The 20,623-nt window shown below is 33.9% G+C and overlaps 1 protein-coding gene across 7 annotated transcripts in view; it reads left to right on the plus strand.

The window, feature by feature from the left end:
* Window positions 1–20,623, plus strand: part of LOC144845546 (zinc finger protein basonuclin-1-like) — a 71,039-nt gene that overhangs the window by 13,021 nt on the left and 37,395 nt on the right. For 2 of the 7 annotated variants that reach the window (XM_078702952.1, XM_078702953.1), the window contains exons 3-6: window positions 8,926–8,954; window positions 9,906–10,159; window positions 13,887–14,118; window positions 14,584–14,663. In XM_078702952.1, the coding sequence (XP_078559078.1) occupies window positions 8,926–8,954; window positions 9,906–10,159; window positions 13,887–14,118; window positions 14,584–14,663 (595 nt within the window). Of the gene's footprint in view, window positions 1–812; window positions 1,049–2,046; window positions 7,137–8,925; window positions 8,955–9,905; window positions 10,160–13,886; window positions 14,119–14,583; window positions 14,664–20,623 lie in introns of those variants that run through there. The other 5 variants (XM_078702954.1, XM_078702955.1, XM_078702949.1 and 2 more) reach the window with 3 other exon arrangements.

A 20,623-nucleotide genomic window follows, 5' to 3' on the forward strand; every position in this document is an offset into this window, starting at 1 on the left:
ATTTCAATTTAGTTTCTAACAATAACATTCAAGATTTTGATTAATACAGTAGGAAGTGAATATTGAAGAGATTTGTCAAAAAACATGGATAGTTATTAAATAACCTCATAAAATAACCTTTAGTTACATTCCCATATTATATACTTACGTTTTATAAAAGTATGATTATGTCATCAATATTTGAATTTTTTTTAAATACATTGGTTTCTAAATGTCTATAGATTTGTATTTTAAATTCTTTTTTTTCTCGAGTTTTTCAGAATTTTACTTTACCTGTAATTAGCATTGAAATGAACCAAAGTAGCAATATTTAATGAATTAGGAATGCTCTGCATCGATCCGCATATTGATAAACAATACTAAAAAGTTTAAAACCGCCCACCCAGTGATAATTTAACAACAATATTGTTAAAACTTGTGGAATGAAAATCATTAGACAGTATTTTAAAAAGCAATTTTATTTGTAAGGTAAAACAAGTGCAGTAATGATAGTTAACATTGATACTTTTTACTGCTAACAATTAATTTGATTAAAACATTGCTATTGGCTATTGCAATAAAAATTGTTTTATAATTGAATTTTAGTTTTTGTATCATTTTTTTTTCTTTTGTTTGTTTTGTTTCTGCTAGTGTTTGCTTGCTTTATTTGATTGCTTTCTCCACAACTTAGAGTATTTAAAGTATACCCACAATGCATGGCTAAATCATTTTTGTGTTACAAACGCAAAAACTTCTGAAAGCAAGCATTTGCAGCCAGGTTTTGATAAATTGTCTTAATTGTGATCTGTACTGCGATATTACTTTCAATACAGCTTTGGATAAGCTAGCATCGAGGGCACTCTTTCCGTCATTGCATTTTACCGGTATCCAGACGAGTGATGTGTTTGATATAGCTAGTCTACTTCTCTATGGTGCTCATGCCGTGCCGATCCGCTGTAAGATTATGTTGGATCATCTTTTCCGTGCTTTGAATCCTGTAGACATTAAACAAATTCTAGAGGGCCTTGGCTGGGATGAAAAAGACTATATGACTGGTTACATGTCCCATGTGAGTACATTTTTTTATATCTTAAAGCTACATAGCTAAAGCTTCATATAAAATATATTTTATGTATATTTCGCGTTAATGTTTTTTAGAAACACATGACATGTTAAGCTTTTTTTTTTCTGGTAATTTGTTACTAATAAAATGGAAAAATGCAATCTAAATCTTTAGATTAGATGTATTGTCCCCCCAAAACATAAAAAATGAAGGTTAATTAAATCAGACTTTGAATAGGTTATTTTGTAATTTTAATAAAGTCTATCACTTCAATAGAAAAAAAACAGGGAAAAAATGTTTTCACTTATAAAATAACAAAATAAATGGTTAAATTCAACCAAAAACCCATTCATTGGCTGGCAGCCAATTTGAATATTTTTTTGCTTTAAATTACATTTTTTTAGTTCCAATTTTTAGTCAAAGTTGATAACTATTATGTGACATTAAAATGGAATATTTTACAACAATTGTTTAAAGAATTAATTTTTCAGGGGGACAATACATCTTTTTTATCTAAATATAAAAAAAGTATATACTGTAAATTATAAAAAAAAGTTCTCATATTATTTTATAATGCAAATGAAAGTTTGAGGCCCTCCTAAATACCAGTCATACCAAGTATAAAGTGTAAATTATATGAAAAAGATATATTAGAGTGCTAACTGCATTTTCTTCATTAACATTTTTAGAACTATTATTTGTCATCAAAATTGTTTGAATATAAATGTTTCAATGATTGTGTCAACATTGCCATCTTATGTAAGGAAAAACATACAGTTCTAGTTGATGCAATATAGTGATATTGACACATTGAAAACTCTCAAAGCTGATTACAGTAGGTACCATTCTTTACACCAAAATCTATAGGATTTGTGGAAAATGCAGTATAGTACTATTTACATATCCAATTTCGTTTTGCACCTTATACTGGCAGTGATTGCTATTTATGGAGCACCCATTTGTTATATTATTCATAGTGGGTATTATACTTGTTTAAATTTCAGGATGATGATGGAAAGTTACGGAGATTGTGGCAGAAGACAACAGACGAAGAAGAGCTAATAATTCTCAATCAGTTCTTGCGTTTCTCTGAAACAAAATCAATGGCAGAACAAATGATATTTGAGATACAGCAACAGAACAATAATAAAAATTCAATACCAAAAACACATAAATCTAACCTACAAGACTTTATTACAAATCTACGAGCATCAAAACGTCAATCTTCAGACGTGCTTACAAGCCAATCTGTGTCGTGCACATCTAGCGATCAGACAATGGACTATGGGGAGCATGTCTTAAGTCCTGCACAAGCATCAAAAGTAACACAGTCCTCCACTGAATATTCAACAAAACAATCCAGTTTGTTTCCACATAGAATCGGTTTTCCATCACTTGTTCATAGTAAAGAACACAATAAGTACTCTGATAAAATTCCATTTCCCCACAAGAAGATGAGACTAAACCACACAACACCAAACAAAGACTCTCAAAGACCACATTATTGGGACATTGAAAGACATAGAAGAACAAAAGATGAATCTGTTCCAGGCCAAGTTATATTTAGGCCTGGTATGTTTACACCTGCCTTATCCTCCTCCATCAAAAATACACCAATGGTATGTTTGCCATCTAAGGTCAATATGCCATTAACTGCTTCTGATAATTTTCATGGGCCCATTAGGACAGATGAATTGTTACCAATTTCTTCAGTTAGCCAAGGTTACAATCTGCTTTCATTATCTCCTATAACAACAGCTAAACAGATACCACCTCCATCATTAAGCTTGCCGTACACAAAGGAGACTCTTCCATGCACACGACTCAGTTTTCCAGATGAAAACGTCAATAAAGGTGATTCTTCATTCTCAGAGGAATCTTCAAACAATGAAGAAAACTTTTCAAATGATTTGACAATGTCATCACCAAATTATCAGGAGCTTGATGCAAGTATGGAAAATTCCTGGCACATGAGTAACTGTAGTAAAAGAGTTCTTTGTAATATTTGTCAAAAGTGGTTCTATGATAAAGGAACGTGGAAAATTCATTTTGGCGCGGTTCATTTAAAAGTCAAATATCACTGTACTGTGGAAGGATGTAATATGACTTTCAGCTCAATACGTAGCCGTAATCGGCACAGTTCGAATCCTAACCCAAAGATACATAAAAGCGAGCCAGTACACAGAAAGGCCTACACTCGTAAACAGCAGGATACAGGCAAAGTTCCCATGATCGAACTTCCCAGAAATACTATAAAGCAAGCAGGTTCTGATTCCGATGAAAGTTGTAATGATGAAGAACAAACCCATTTTAAAAAAGACACTTGCGTTTATTCAGTGAATTATAACAATGATCTTGACGATGTATCCAAGGATGAACCAACACAGCAGGATATTCAAATGCCTTCTAAACAATTTTGTAATTTAGCACCACCACCAGTCTCTAAAGTATTAACCCTCTGTGGACTTCCCTTTTCAAAGCGCTATATGCAGACATTGAAAACTGAACCAGAATCAAATAACGATGAAAGCCAGGCAAATAAACGAAAAAGCACTGTCCCTGTGAAATATAAGAGCACTTCTACTGTTCATGAGGAAATGGTTGATTCAGGTACAGAAGATGAAAGTCAGAGCTATACTGATGTGAACAATGGAGCCGATGAGGCTCCTACTGTAGATGTATTAATGGAAGTTGACAAAAATGAATTAAATGTAAGCGCTAAGGATGTAAAACCAATGTTGATGAAGCAACCTGTTGATGATGGTAACAGAATAGAATCTGTATCTCCAACTCTTGACCATGGATACGGAGTGACAGGTCCACTTCCTCCTACGCCGGACAGTTCAGATCACTGTCATGAGGGAAAAGTGTCAGATGATTTCCAATTCAACATGGTTTCTCCAAAAGAAAAGAAAGATGCACAACACAATACTTGGCCAGTAGTAGAGACACATGATCAGAAAACTCAAGACATTTTACCAGGTGGAGTTGTTATTGAACATCCACCCACTGCTAAAAACGAGCAAGGACTGGTCTGTGAATTATGCTCAAAGATTTATTGCTCTGAAGAGTCCCTGAATGCTCATTACAAAAACATTCATTTAGGCGAAATGCTTGCATGTACTGTGCGTGGTTGCACAGCAACATTTCCTTCTGTACAGAGTCGTAATAGACACAGTCGCAATCTCCAATTACATAGTGATCTTGTCGGTCTGGAGAATGACACTCGACTTAGCAATATCAATGACCTTAATAACCCAGGTCATGCCCACAGAAATCCAAACCAAACTGTTAATCCTCCTTCAAATCCATCCTTGAGTGAAAGCATTCCAAGTTACTAAAACAATTATATTATAGTATTTATAAATTTTCTTCCCTAATTATGTATAAATTAGTATTATTTTTTATTGCAATAACAATTTTTGTGAATATGTATCCTTGTATAACTTAAACATTCCATTTTTTATATGCAATGAAATAACAGTATGTGTACACATCATTGTTTTCTTTGATGCTGCTATTTATTTGTCATTAATCATTAAGAATGTACTTACTTAAACATTTTCTTCATTAAATATTTATAAAAATATTATTCTATAATCCTGAGATTGCGCACAGAATTAGAGTGGGCTTTATAAATAATAGTAGTTGATATTTGTTTACAATCAAACAAACAATCTGTTTCAAGATACTTACTCATTTATATCAAATATTTTATTAACTGCAAATTTAAGACCTATGCAAACTATGAATTTATTTTAAAAATTAAAATTATATTATAAAATTGAATTATAGCCTTACATTGTCAGTATAACATCTTCTGTATTCCATTTTCAATTTTGCATTTATAATATTTTATAGGCAATATAGTGTGCTATCATCAACATACAAAGATATTGCGTAGAAAAAAGTAAGGAGAAAAAAAGAGATGAAAATGATCCTTGCAGTGGGTAGGCTTTACATACTGATAAGTTCTTGGTTTGAAAATCTTTGCTAATTACAGTTTGTTGTCTATTTGAAACAAAGCGTAATGTTATAAATGCGTAGAGTTGTTGCCAAGGGGGTAATTTACTTTATTAATTAACCCAGAATAAGTTTTCCTAGAGCAGTAGTTGTCATCAATGGGTATAGTTATCCTAGTGGGGTAGTTGTCATCAATGGGTATAGTTATCCTAGTGGGGTAGTTATCCTAGTGGGGTAGTTGTCATCAATGGTTATAGTTATCCTAGTGGGGTAGTTATCCTAGTGGGGTAGTTATCCTAGTGGGATAGTTATCCTAGTGGGGTAGTTGTCATCAATGGGTATAGTTACCTTAGTGGGGTAGTTATCCTAGTGGGGTAGTTATCCTAGTGGGGTAGTTGTCATCAATGGGTATAGTTATCCTAGTGGGGTAGTTATCCTAGTGGGGTAGTTGTCATCAATGGGTATAGTTATCCTAGTGGGGTAGTTACCCTAGTGGGGTAGTTGTCATCAATGGGTATAGTTATCCTAGTAGGGTAGTTATCCTAGTGGGGTAGTTGTCATCAATGGGTATAGTTATCCTAGTGGGATAGTTATCCTAGTGGGGTAGTTATCCTAGTGGGGTAGTTGTCATCAATGGGTATAGTTATCCTAGTGGGATAGATATCCTAGTGGGGTAGTTATCCTAGTGGGGTAGTTGTCATCAATGGGTATAGTTATCCTAGTGGGGTAGTTGTCATCAATGGGTATAGTTATCCTAGTGGGATAGATATCCTAGTGGGGTAGTTATCCTAGTGGGGTAGTTATCTTAGTGGGTAGTTGTCATCAATGGGTATAGTTATCCTAGTGGGGTAGTTGTCATCAATGGGTATAGTTATCCTAGTGGGGTAGTTATCCTAGTGGGGTAGTTGTCATCAATGGGTATAGTTATCCTAGTGGGGTAGTTGTCATCAATGGGTATAGTTATCCTAGTTGGGTAGTTATCCTTGTTCTAGGAGATTAGTTGTCTTTGTTCTAGGAGATTAGTTGTCCTTGTTCTAGGAGGGTAGTTGTCTTTGTTCTAGAAGGGTAGTTGTCTTAGAAGGATAGTTGTTGTGGAAGTAGTTGTGCTAGGAGGGTAGTTGGTTTGGGTGGTGGTTGCTCTAGAGGGTGGGGGTTGGGAAGATTTGGAATTTTTTAGTATATTCAAGGAATAATTTTCAAAACATCTACATTGACATCACATGCTAATAGTAATTTTTAGCAAATATTGCTCCTACTATCCCTACAAATCATTGGTTACAGAGAACAAAAGCTTTATGTATTTTAAGATTTTTGTGTTCTTCTAAAATAAGTTTCCTAAACATATGTTTGCTAGCTATTTACTTTAAATGAAAAACCCCAATGTGTTACCATACCATACAACTAAATGTTAGTTTGATAGAATTAATCTTTGGACTAGATTTAATGATCCTTAATATAAAAAAGGGGCCATCACACTTTAAAGCCTGTTTTTGACTAGGTGAATTTGTTTGCGTGAATTGAAAGCTTAAGCTTATACGCATGTGTATTCATATTTCCATCTTCCAAATCCCTTTCTGCGACAAATTCTAGATTGACTTCAGAGAAATTAGCACCTTTGGAATGGTACTTTTTGCAAAATGATGCAACCAATCACAGCTCAGAAAATGAGGTGTCACATGATCATGAGCACTCATGAATGAATGAAAATTGCAGCTATTCACTCTTGTAATGGAAGAATAGCCCAATTCCTGGGACTAAATTCACCTAGTGGAAAACAGGCTATAACATTCGATTAAAAGACGATCCTTCCTCATAGTGACAGATCTAATACAAATAATTATCAAGTTTCTTGATGATAATGAACTTTATTTTCATGGTGACGGTACCATTTTCCAGTTTATTTAACGGTGGAGGGAAACGATTTTCTTTTGTAGTACTGTATTCTGATTGCACGGTTGAATAAATATGCTTTTAAATACTGTTTTTAAATTTAATGTTTTTAGTGTCTTGTTGCTTGCTTGTTTCACTGGTATTTGGTGCATTACAAATTTATTCTTTTATAGTTTGTCTTTGGTGTTGTTTTTAATAAACTTTGAAGCAGTATATAAAATAAATTTTACATTATTCCTCATTATTGCTTTTGAGTGTTATTACCACCTTTGACGTCGTTTCATATTGATTCTTTATTTAATTTAAATGAGCAATATTTCAGTTTCTCATTTGATTCACGCTCACGCCTGAATCAAAACTGGCTTGCATTTGTCCAATACGGCGAGATATTTTACTTGCCTGGAATAATGGGTATCTTAAAAAACAGATTTGTTTCCTAAGAAGATTTAACAATCCATAATTAAAATTATGTGCCACGCGTATTCACATTATTTATTTTTCCACAGTTATAAGTCACAGGTGTTTACCGGCAAAAGTATGATTGTTTTTCTGATCATTGCACCCAAGATACGAATGTCATAAATGTACAGTATGTGCAAGATTTTTCAGTAAATTTGCTTTGCCAAAGCTGTAATACAACACTCATTGCTAACCAGGGTCCGAACCACTCCCCCTGTCAGATCTGGCCCTGTTATAAGTAGAACCATCGTGCCACATATGTTAATACTACTATAGAACCTGCAACTTATCATGCCACACTTTTTTTGTTAAAATAACATATATGAAGTGAAACTACAATTAAGAAAGAAACTAGATTTTTAACAAGTTTGTACAATCCAAGTATGACAAAACAAGTTGTACAATGTAAACATCTCACAGAAACCAAACAAAGGTTTGAGATTTAATAGATAAAAATAAGGATGCTATATAATAAAATAAATAAAGCGTACACTTTTTATTTGTTTGCTAAAATTTATATTTGATAGGTTTTACACCTGTTAAAGTGTATTTTTCACCTTTTTGATTGTTTCAATAACAATTTTTCCCCACCATAAAAGGGGACAATAGTTATACTACACAGTAGCATTGATCATATGGAATCTCCTTGATTTCAGCTCTTTTATATGAAGGAAATCTGCTTTGTTATTTAGTTTCTATAACGTAACCACAAATCTGGATTCTCAATTACTTCTCAGGATGTTATTATTATTTCTCTGTTTCATTTTTAACTTGTCTATTCTTTATTCAAAATGTTTATTTCCATTGTATTTAATAAATTTATACTTGAGTGCTTAACAGTTACAATTTGAGATTTGTATACACACAATAGATGAGTCATCTCACTTAATCGGAATACCTGACATCAAATTTTCCCAGTTTTTTATTTTAGATAATTCTGTTTGTTAAAGAATAGAGTGGGCACTGATATTCCTTACAACATTTAATCAGCTTTCTGTTTGTGCTTCAAAACTGTTCATGAATTGTTATTTGTTAATTCTAAACAAATTTAATTTATTTTATAACACGATTCTTTTCATTTGAAACAATTGAGTAATGAAATTTTGTTTTTATGCATTAATGTTTGTTACACAGTGAATGAGCAACATGCGCAACAACAACTTGGGACATCTTGAAGAACAGGCTTCTCATTAGTTTTTGAGGGGGTCCCCTATGGAATCTCGAGAGACTTTCAACAAAAATTGTTCAAACTATGCAAACCATGTTCTGGTTTGCAGATGTGAAAAGGGTATTATACTATAATTCTCCTTTCTTTATCAACTGCCCTGTTATGTTCATCACACAGCTCCAAAATATTACAACATTCTGAATTGCAGATATAACTTTTAAATATAAAACAAGACAAAAGGTTTACGAAAAATCAATTTAAAAAATATTATAATAACTTGCGACCAATCTAAAGCCTTATCTCCCTTTGTGCAAACTCTGCACACAGGGTAACCCCACATTTTATTTTTTTCATTTACTTTTTGCTTTCATTTTTTTAATTTATATTTTATATTTTTTACTAGATGTATTGACAGAAGAAGAAGTATTTAAAGTGAGTATTGGTATAATGATATGAAATATTGAGAGTTCTACTACATACTAACAATAGACAGTATTCAACAGTTTACAAGATATTTATGAATTTGGATAATATTAATAATGATTAATAATATAATACAAATTAAAAATCGCGAGCTGTGACATAATAAATCATTTGAATGCTGATCACAAATTTGTAATAATAGACACATTTCAAAGCTTGTTTTTTAATACATAAAAAAAAAAAATAAACCAATTAACATGAAAATATAATATAAATTAACATTATATAATCGGAAAATTTGATGTATATGTTGACGATAAACAAAATTCACCAAGTTTGAAGAACCAATAGCAGATGAGCCAGCTCAGTGAACTTGAGTAGCTGATCGAGTCGAAGTCATGCATCACGCAACAGTTACCCAACGATAGGCTTGTTGATAAAAAAAAATTAGTACAACACCAGCCACAATCAACAAACCTTAACTCCTCTCCAGGACAGTTCTCCCAATACAATCCCAATCAGGTACTTTACCCAAATGCCAGTCTCTCCGCCCCACCCCCTCCCAACACACCCCATACTGGGTGATGTGTTTAAGATGTTTCCAGTACAAATTATGTTGAACCACTCCCAACCCAACCCCTCAGTGGCAGTTTTCTATTCAAATGTAGTTTAAAACATTCTCAGTACAGTTTCAGTCATGTAGGCCTAAACCACTCTAAACTCCCAACTTCTCCCCAGAGATAATTAAAATACTAAAATTTCCTACTACAATTCTCAATTTGATAGCCACTACCCTTAGCCCAAGTAAAAATCCCACCCACCCCCGCACTCGGGTAATTTTTTAACCTTCCCGGTACAATTGCGGTTATTTTGGTACCCCATATGTATGGTTTCGTGCGACAAACCAATGTACAAACTCTCTCACTTATAATATAGATATTAAACAACAATCTTATGTAGGTTAGAAAAAAAGGATCAAAGAATGGAAGATCGTGCCAATATCCACGCTGTGATTGCAACGACTATATATCAACATGCAGAGGTATGCAAGCCTCCTGGTTGGCAAAATGTGATTCATGCAAACATTCAGACAGTGATCATCGTATTCCGACTCACTTTGACTTGCTGCGTTCACATAATGTTAGACGTGCTGGAACAACGCCATGCATTGCTTGTGTATTTGATTGTCAAGGGTTTGGAAAACCAGATGATAGGTAGGATCCTTATTTTTTTTACTTAAACTAAACAAAACTACTGACTTATGAATTAAGTATGTATCTTGTCTCAGCTCACGTTTCACAAACCAAGGCCGTATTTCACCCTCCAGCTCCTAAATACTGAATGTGCCAAGATTACCAAGGCAGAAAATTAGACAATTAAACAAACATTTCCAGTAAGATCTACTCCAAATTGTTGTTCTTCAGAATAAAATAGTTGTAAAACCTTTTTTTGATGTAGTCATTTTGGCAGATGGTATAAACCACAAGCGTTGTTATTGCTATATTATTGTGTTCTTTAACAAATATAAATTGGCTTATGACGACACCAAAGTTCTGAGTACACACAGATGATTGCTACAGTCTATTGCCTTGTAGTCTTTTGTCTGCTCATGGTACTGAGAGAGTGATCATTTTATAATCTATCTTATCTTTCATTTTAGAAATACAGTAGAGTCATTTTATTTATAAACTAGGTAATACAATGAATGCAATTTTTAGCCCACTCTAGTATGAGCAACGGCGCCTCAGTTTTTGCAGAAAACCCCAGAATTTGTTATATGTATTTGCTGTATGAGGTGTAATTTTCTAAAATGTTCTCATTGATGGTTGTATTTCTTATATTGGCACGTTTGCACACAATACTGTTTGCATAATAAAAGGGAAAACCCCGGTCTATACCATATTTACCATTTATTAGTGTATAATGGGGAGAAGAATAGGCCTAAATTAGATATTTTGAAACGTAGGCACGAAATCAGAATAGTTGAAATGTGCTCATAAATCGATTGAAAAGACCTAACATTGCTCAGAGAGCAGGGCTTCCAAGGTGAACAGGACTTCCAGAGGGAATCGCACCCTGGATCACACCGGGGCCCCTGGCGAACCCTGGCCCCCAGCCAAAAATTACTCACTCCAAAGTATTCAATCTTTTATTGGTTCCCGCGCTTTACTCGCAAAGTGCTCAAAATTTTTTTCCCCACTCACAAAGTGCTCAATCTTTTATTTGTACCCCTCGATTCACTCACAAAGTGTTCAATCTTTTATTTGTCTCCCTCGCATCACTCGCAAAGTGCTCAATCTTTTATTTGTCCCTCTCTCTTCACTCGCAAAGTACTCCATTTTTTATTTTCCCCCCCTACCCTTTGAAACGGATCTGCGCCATTCATTAGAAGAGGGCTTTAGCAGCGAGTTTTCTATGGAAACAGATCATTTATCTTTTCTTCCATCTTTAGAATGATTTGCCACAAGCTATATAAGAGGCAACATCAATCAATATTTTTTTTAAAAGTCTTCTTTATGTAGTGATTTTTAGGTAGCACTGTAATGGCCTAATAGTACAGGCAACTATGCTTACCTTATCAGTCTCGCTTTCCTAATTAATCACACAATATTCGTTAAGCAGGGCCAAGGGTAAATAGTAGCAGTTTGGTTCCGTGTCCGTTCCTCTTGGTTTCCTGCTCCAAATAGACCGGATCGGGCGGCATCAAGGTCCCACTTTAACATCTGCAGACCCCATGTATGCAAATCAGGCTATCAGGACAACGCCCTCATTCGGCCGGAAGGGTGGTCTGTTTACCCAGCGGGCGCTGTTAACAACACTTACATCTTATTTTAGTAGGATAGGATAGACGGATGCCTTTTTCACTCATGCTCAAATTCCATATAAATGCCTAAATCCATGTTAACATCCTTTTGGAACAGCCAAATATGTTATGATAACATATGTCATTCTTTATTATGATGTATGTGGTCTGCAAAACGATAGACAAAAATAAAAAAACGCTGACTGGAGTACTAAACATAAAAAAGACAATAATTACAGACTTTGGGCAAGTTTATAATGGGACATAGAATATTGGTTTTTGATAGATAGATAGATAGATAGATAGATAGATAGATAGATAGATAGATAGATAGATAGATAGATAGATAGATAGATAGATAGATAGATAGATAGATAGATAGATAGATAGATAGATAGATAGATAGATTGGGAACCATGGAGGAATATACTGAAACACATAGTGGCACAATCAGAAAGAACATGTTGAACGACAGTTGGCCTTTTCTAGTAACCATACCCAACAATAGCGAATGATACGGAACGCCTTACAAAGAGCAATTACACACGCGAAGGAGAAGTTTTACGCAACCTCATTAAAGTGTCTAAAAAGCAATAGCCCTGCTAGATGGCACAAAGGAATCGTGAATCTCTACAATCTAAAAAAAAAGGACACGTTTAACATCCCTGGTCTATCAACGCAAGCGACTGTTGAAGTACCTCGTAGACCTGATAAATTCTGTTGTGTCTGACCTGGAGGGGGGTAGTAAATATTTAAACTTATGTGCTGTAGACTTTACCAAGGCTTTCGATCGTGTGGATCATAATGTTGTCATAAATAAATTAATATCCATAGGAGTGAGGCTGTCCATTCTTCCTACCGTTTGTAGTTTCCTCTTATATCGCACATGCAATACCAAAGTTAAGGGAGCCACCTCTTCTAATTCTAATATTACTTGCGGGGTGCCCCAGGGCACGAAGTTGGGCCTCCCTTCTCTTTTTGGTGTTAGTCAATGATGTTGCTGAGGTAACTGACAGACGGTGGAAATATGTGGACGACCTCACTCTTAGTGATCAACATCAACTTGATGATTGGTGTTTGATAAATAGAGTTCTTCCCAAGCCATCCAAGTGCAATGTGATGCATATTTCCTTCCTAAAGTCCGACTGTCCTCCTCCCAGTTTCAATCTAAATGACCATGATCTTAAATGTGTAAATCACATCAAACTGCTTGGTGTCACCTTGCAGGATAACCTTAAATGGGATATGCATATTCATGATATCGTTGCTAAAGCATGTCGACGTTTGTACACTTTGATTATACTTAAGAAAGCCAAGGCGCCTTCTAAAGATCTACTACAAGTATATACTTGCTATATACGTCCTTTAGTTGAATATGCATGCCCTGTGTGGCACAGTTCAATTACGAAAGACCAAACTAAGTCAATAGAAAGAGTTCAAAAAAGAGCTCTACGAATCATTTATGGCATGAACTATGTATCCTACGAGTCTGCTCTTAAATTGTCAGACCTTCTATTGCTAGTTAACAGAAGAGTCCAACTCTTACTGAAATTTGGTAAAAGAATAATAAAGTCTGATACATTTAGAAGCATTCTTCCCCCTGTTCGTGACATTAGCAGAACCCTGAGGTCTGCGTGTAAGCCTCGACTAGAAATCCCGTTTGGTCGTACTGAGAGATTTAGATCTTCACCAGTCCCTTTCTTAGTCCGACTCATTAATGATGATGTTTCAATGAATATTGAATAGACTGGCACTATTTAACTTACCGGTGGACAAATTTTAATGTGTTAATTTTTTTAAACAAGTTTTACCTTTTATACATATTTATATATTTTTATCAATTTTTTAAAAATACTACTTTTCAGCCTTTTGGCTGCCGTTGTATTTTTTATGTCTTTTTATGAATAAATATACCTGAATATATATATAAATATAATTTTTTTTTCTCTGCATTTAGTTGTTTGGAAATATCATACAGTATTGTGGAGCACGGACAAATGCTAAAAATGCTCCTAAAATACTCTCAAATATGTGATACACTGGCTCTAAATGTGATAAATGGCCACACCCTACGGAAAAATTATTTAAAAAATAAATAATTGTATTGACACATAATAAAATGAAATTTTTATTTCTAGCATTTCTCAGGATAGCCCATTGTCAAAACAATGTACGTTCTGTGCTCACAACATTGAAAACCATCGACCAAAAATGGAGACCGATGTTTTAATCCTATCAATACTACAAGCAAAGAAGTCTGTTAGATGTCAGAAATCATTAGAAACAAACAAACTTGGAAAGGTTAATGGGTATGATATGAAAGACTGGTTTGAAGCAGTTAATGTTGATCCAGATGAGAGACAGGATATGGTGATTTTTTTTTTCTTGTTTTGAAATAGAAAAGTAGATCAATAAACCGCATATCCACTAAGGTGTGCCAACCTCTGCATGCTTACAGTACAGGCTTCCCCGATGAGGAAGGAACTATGTTTTTATTTGTCGATGGTGAATCATGACACCTTATTGCATTACAAATCAAGTATTAGTGTTGGACTACTGATTTGACATTATTTTGATTTGAATCCAACACTCCTTTCATTGCTTGTATCCTTAGGCAAGACACTTTACTTTCGTTTGCCTCTCTTCATCCAGGTGTGTCCATTTGACCCAAAAATAATACAAGCACCTACAAGATTTTTGCAATAAATGACACAGAAAGAAGCTATTAGTAGAGACTTTAAATGCCCAAATGTGACTAGGCCTGTAGCCACCCCCGCCCCTGACTGATATAATAAGTTAAGATTCTAATGTCAACAATATATCTTTCCATTTCAGAGTGGTGTTCTTAACTGTTATTGCAGAGGTTTCACAGTTGATGACCCAGCCAGAATTTGTCACACATATTATGGCTTAATGTAAGTCAACTTATTCCATTTTTTTTCAAGGGATGACATACATCATTAAGGATTTTGCAATTACCTAAACCATGGACTCAATTCTTGTATAAATATATATACATTAATTTTAAGTGGGGAGTATTTAAACATGGCGATCCCTTTTTCAATCACGAGTTGATTTTCCCAAGTTTTTGAAGTCTTTTTGCTCAACTTTTTATAAATTGGTTTTTTAAATCATTTTCAAATCATGTTTTCTCTTAAATTCTTAATAAATATAAATATTAAAAATAAATATGAATATAAATCTATATAAATATACCTAATAGAACAAGCACTTTCAATACATATACTGAAATGCTTTATTTGCCGTTATCATAATAAGTAATTGGCAAATATTAGTACGATAAAAAAGATATATATATGATTTTTTCACCTTATGTATTTTCCTTTCCCATTTTCTCCATCGATATCGGCTTGATTTGTTTTTTATTTCTGTATTATTTTTATTATGTTATAACCATATTTGCTCATTTTCTCTGTATTGATTTATGTATGCTACAATATTTCTGTATTGGTGTGAATTTGTTATCGTTTGTGTGTGTGTGTGTGTGCGGGTATGCGGGTATGCACAAGGCCATACTATGTTTTGTTTTTTTATTTTTTGTTTTATATTCTAAAAAATAATAATTTCTTTAATTGTTTACCTTCTTTATTAGTTATCCGCTTGGTATACCAAGCGGATAACTCCTTGTAATTGTATGAGATCAATATTTTTTGGTTATCCACAACTTAGTTGCGGATAACCCTTGTTATTGTCACGTTTCTTTTTCTTCATCTTTATTCTTCTTTCTTTCCCGGATTTTTGTTGCAGCTATATCTCAAATTTTTGTAGACATAACTTTGTATAACTTTGTCATTATATGGACATTTACCTGAAGTTGTGCACCTCCATATTTTTAATGACGTTAGAGTCGCGCAGCGTAAGTTACGCGCAATTTTATGAATTTCAATGATAGGTCATAGATTATAAACCGAAAGTCATTTTGTATTGACACTTGGTAAAAATTTAAGTCATATCAAGGGCAAACTTTCTATGGATTAAAAATGACATGTTTCACAAGAAGTTACGCGCGCACGCGCATTTAAAATTTAAAAATGCGCAAAATTAATTTCTAATCAACTTTCTACGCTGATCATGACGTTTTGAGCATGTAAAAAATTCCCACGCGCGCGAAAAAATTTACGCGTAAGGTGCGCACGGAGCATGAAAATCATGTGTTTTTTTCTTGAATTATGATTTTACAGCCTTTCTTAGTCATTTTAAAAAAGATTTACATCATTTCAAATTAAAATAACGTCATACGAACACGTTGATTTAGACCATTTGCGCGCGCTTTAGTTGCAAAAGTGACAACATATTGTCATAATTAAGCCTATTTTTAATCTATTATAGCTCCTCAGGATCATCCACGACCCCCAATTTTTTTAATTTAATATGTAAGCAGATATGTTGTAGATATGAATTCATGCAGAACCTTTACCACTCGGATGTTATGACGTCATCGTATGGCCACACGAATGTAAAATATAGGATTTTTTACTCTTTCGTTATTGCTCATCACATTCAACAAAGCGCATCTCGCTTATACGTATTCCATTTCTCCCGAAATTTTAAAATTGTCTATGTCAATCAACTATCTTTCGCATGAATTAAAAATATTTTAATTTTTATAACGTCATCATGTCTAAAAACGTAAATAACGGTGGTCACTTATTTTCATCTTTACAGTAAAGTTCAATCTGTTATAGCTCGTCAGAATAAAAAGTGATAATCATGATTAAAACGTTTTCTGGAAGCTATTGGATTGTAGACACAACATGCACATACTTTGTGAAAAAGTGAGATGCACTCTCATTTAAACGCAATGAACTTTTACGCAAGAGATGAAAATATGACTTTTTTAATTCAACTGGCCATATGATGACGTCACAGCATCTGATTGGCAAAATATACAGTTTATTCTGTAAAATACTGTAATGGTGTATGCTACATAATAGGTACAATTCAGCACTATAAACATATTTATTTCATGTCATAGGATGGCATAATAATTGTCGAGGTTCATATAATTAAGTATGTGCATGTTGCGTTTGCGCGGATAACCCGAACTCGTCAAAGTGACGAGTTCAAATCTAGTTTTCTGTATTATTAGTTATCCGCTTGGTATACCAAGCGGATAACTCCTTGTAATTGTATGAGATCAATATTTTTGGTTATCCGCAACTTAGTTGCGGATAACCCTTGTGATTGTAAATATCTTTTTTTTCATCTTCATCATCTTCTTTGTTATTCTTCTTTCTTTCCCGGAATTTTGTTCGCAGCGTATCTCTAATTATGGTCAACATAAGATTGCATAACTTTGTCATAAGATTGACCTGTAGCTGTAGATGTGCAAGAAATTTCGTTATATGACGTTAGAGTCGCGCAGCGTAAGTTACGTGCGATTTTATGAATTTTAATTATTGATCATAGATTATAAACCAAAAGTCATTTTGTATTGACACTTGGTGAAAATTTAAGTCACATTAAGGGCAAACTTTCTATGGATTAAAAATGGCATGTTTCACAAGAAGTTACGCGCGCACGCGCATTTAAAATTTCAAAATGCGCAAAATTAATTTCTAATCAACTTTCTACGCTGATCATGACATTTTGAGCATGTCAAAAATTCCCACGCGCGCGAAAAAAATTATGCGTAAGGTGCGCACAGAGCATAAAAATCATGTGTTTTACTCTTGAATTATGATTTTACAGCCTTTCTTAGTCATTTTTAAAAAGATTGACATCATTTCAAATTAAAATGACGTCATACGAACACGTTGATTTAGACCATTTACGCGCGTTTTAGTTGCAAAAGTGACAAAATATTGTCAAAATTATGCCTATTTTTAATCTATTATAGCTCCTCAGGATCATCCACGACCCCCAATTTTTTTAATTTAATATGTAAGCAGATATGTTGTAGATATGAATTCATGCAGAATCTTTACCCCTCGGATGTTATGACGTCATCGTATGGCCACACGAATGTAAAATATAGGATTTTTTACTTTTTCGTTATTGCTCATCACATTAAATAGAGCGCATCTCACTTTTACGTGCCCAAAATTCTTCAAATTTGATTTAATGTAATTATTTAGATAATTATCTTCTAAAATTGTTATCTTTATATGTCAATTTGATGACGTCATCGTGTTAATAATTGGATTTAAAAGATGGGTCTCATAATTTTGTCTATGCTACACTGTATATAACATATACAGTTTATTCTGTAAAATACTGTAATATGATGTATGCTACATAATAGGTACAATTTAGCACTGTAAACATATTTATTTCATGTCATAGGATGGCATAATAATTGTCGAGGTTCATATGGTTAAGTATGTGCATGTTGCGTTTGCGCGGATAACCCGAACTCGTCAAAGTGACGAGTTCAAATCTAGTTTTTCTGTATTATTCTTCTTTCCTTCCTTCCTTTTTGTGAGTCGTGTTCCTCTAAAATGTGTAAACATAACATTTCATAACTTTGACAACATATGGGCATTTACGTGAAGTTGTGCACCTCCTATTTTTGAATGACGTCATAGTTGCGCAACGTGACTTATGCGCAATTTTATGAATTTCAATGATTGATCATAGATTAAAAACCAAAAGTCATTTAGTATTGACACTTTGACAAAATTTAAGTCATATCAGGGGCAAACTTTCTACGGATTAAAAATGGCATGTTTGACAAGAAGTTACGCGCGCACGCGCATTTAAAATTTCAAAATGCGCAAAATTAATTTCTAATCAACTTTTTACGCGTTTCTTGTCATTTTGAGCATGTCAAAAATTCCCACGGGCGCGCAATTTTTTATGCGCGCGGTGCGCACATAGCGTTAAAAACATATTTTTTTCTCTTGAATTATATTTTTCAAGCCTTTCCCAGTGATTTTGAAAACAATTTAGACCTTTTCCAGTTTAAATAACGCCATACGAACACGTTGAATTAGACAATTCGTGCGCGTTTTTTATGAAAAAGCTTAAAAAATCGTCAAAATTATGTCTTTTTTTAAACAGTCATAGTTTCTAAAGTAAACCGTTAACCGTTTATTTTTATTACAAAATCTAGAAGTTGATGAGTTGTAGATATCGGATCATGTATCAATAAGGCTAAAAAAACATTGTGACGTCATCGTATGGCCACACGAATGTAAAATATAGGATTTTTGTCTCTTTCGTTATTGCTCATCACATTCAATGGAGCGCATCGCGCTTATCTGTATTCCTTTTTCTCCTACATTTATATATTGTGTAGGTCAATCAACTTTCTTTAGCATGAGATAAAAATATTTTAATTTTTATGACGTCATCATGCCTAAAAATTTTAATTACGTGGGTCATTAATTTCATCTTTACAGTAAATTTTAATCTGTAATAGCTCGTAAGAATAAAATGTGATAATCACGATTAAAACGTTTTCTGGAAGCTATTGGATTGTAGATACGAATTCATGTAAACATTTTGCCAATCGGATGTTGTGACGTCATCATATGGCCAGTTGAATAAAAAAAGTCGTATTTTCATATTTTGCGTAATAGTTCATCACATTTAAAAGGGTGCGCATCTATATTTTACGTATTCAAATTTCTTCTACACGTTAATATGTTGTTCCTGAGATAATTTCCTTCTGAAATTGCTATCTAAGTGTTTCATTTTGATACCGTCGCCATGTTAAAAATTGGAATAAATGGCGGGTCCCGTAATTTCACCTATTCTACACTGTATGTAATATGTATACAGCTTATACTGTTTGCATGTATATACTATATGACACAAAATTCAGCACTAACAGCATGTCATATTCTTCAGTTCTTGTCATAATGCCATAATCTTTATCTGTGTGCAATATTCCAACGTATGACGTGCACGTGGCGTTTGTCGTGGTGCGGATAACTAACTCGTCAAAGTGACGAGTTTCATGTCTAGTTAGTTATCCGCTTAGTAGCGGATAACTCCTTGTAACTGTCCTGTTTCATCATCTTTTTTTTTTTTTTTTTTCTGTATTCTTCTTTCTTTCTGTCATTTTTGTGTCACGCGTAACTCAAAAACCTGTAAACATAACATTTTATAACTTTGTCAACATGTGGGCATTCACGTGAAGTTGTGCACCCGCTATTGCGAATGACGTCAGAGTTGCGCAACGTAACTTACGCGCGTTTTTATGAATTTCGCGTATTTAACATAGATCGAAAACCATATAACATTTTAATTTGAAACTTAGAAAAAGTTTAAGTTATATCTTGCGCTAACTGACTGTGGGAAAAAAATGGCATCTTTCACACAAAGTTACGCGCGGACGCGCGTTTAAAATTTTAAAATGCGAAAAATCAATTTCTAATCAACTTTCTACGCGTTTTATGTCATTTTGAGCATGTCAAAAATTCCCACGCGCGCGCATATTTTTTTACGCGCGCGGTGCGCACGTAGCATTGACAACAATTTTTTTCACGTGATTTATGTTTTTCCAGCCTTTTCTAGTAATTTTACCAACTTTTAAACAATTTCGACTTAAAATTAACGTCATACGAGCACGTCGAATTGGATAATTTACGTACGTTTTTGATGAAAAAGTTCACAAATTCCTTAAAATTTGTCAAAATTATACCTTTTTTAAAACAGTCGTAGTTTCTAAACTAAACGGTAAAAGTTATTTTTATTACGTATTCTGGAAGATGATGAGTTGTAGATATCGTATCATGCATCAATATTGCTAACAGGACATTGTGACGTCATCGTATGGCCATGCGAATATAAAATATAGGATTTTTGTATCTTTCGTCATAGAGTATCACATTTAATAGAGCGCATCTCCACTTATCCGTTTTTCATTTTAACCCAGATTTTGATATTGTCTAGGTCAATCAACTAC

Source organism: Antedon bifida, chromosome 6 (genome assembly GCF_963402885.1).
Source record: "Antedon bifida chromosome 6, ecAntBifi1.1, whole genome shotgun sequence".
NCBI lineage: Eukaryota > Metazoa > Echinodermata > Crinoidea > Comatulida > Antedonidae > Antedon > Antedon bifida.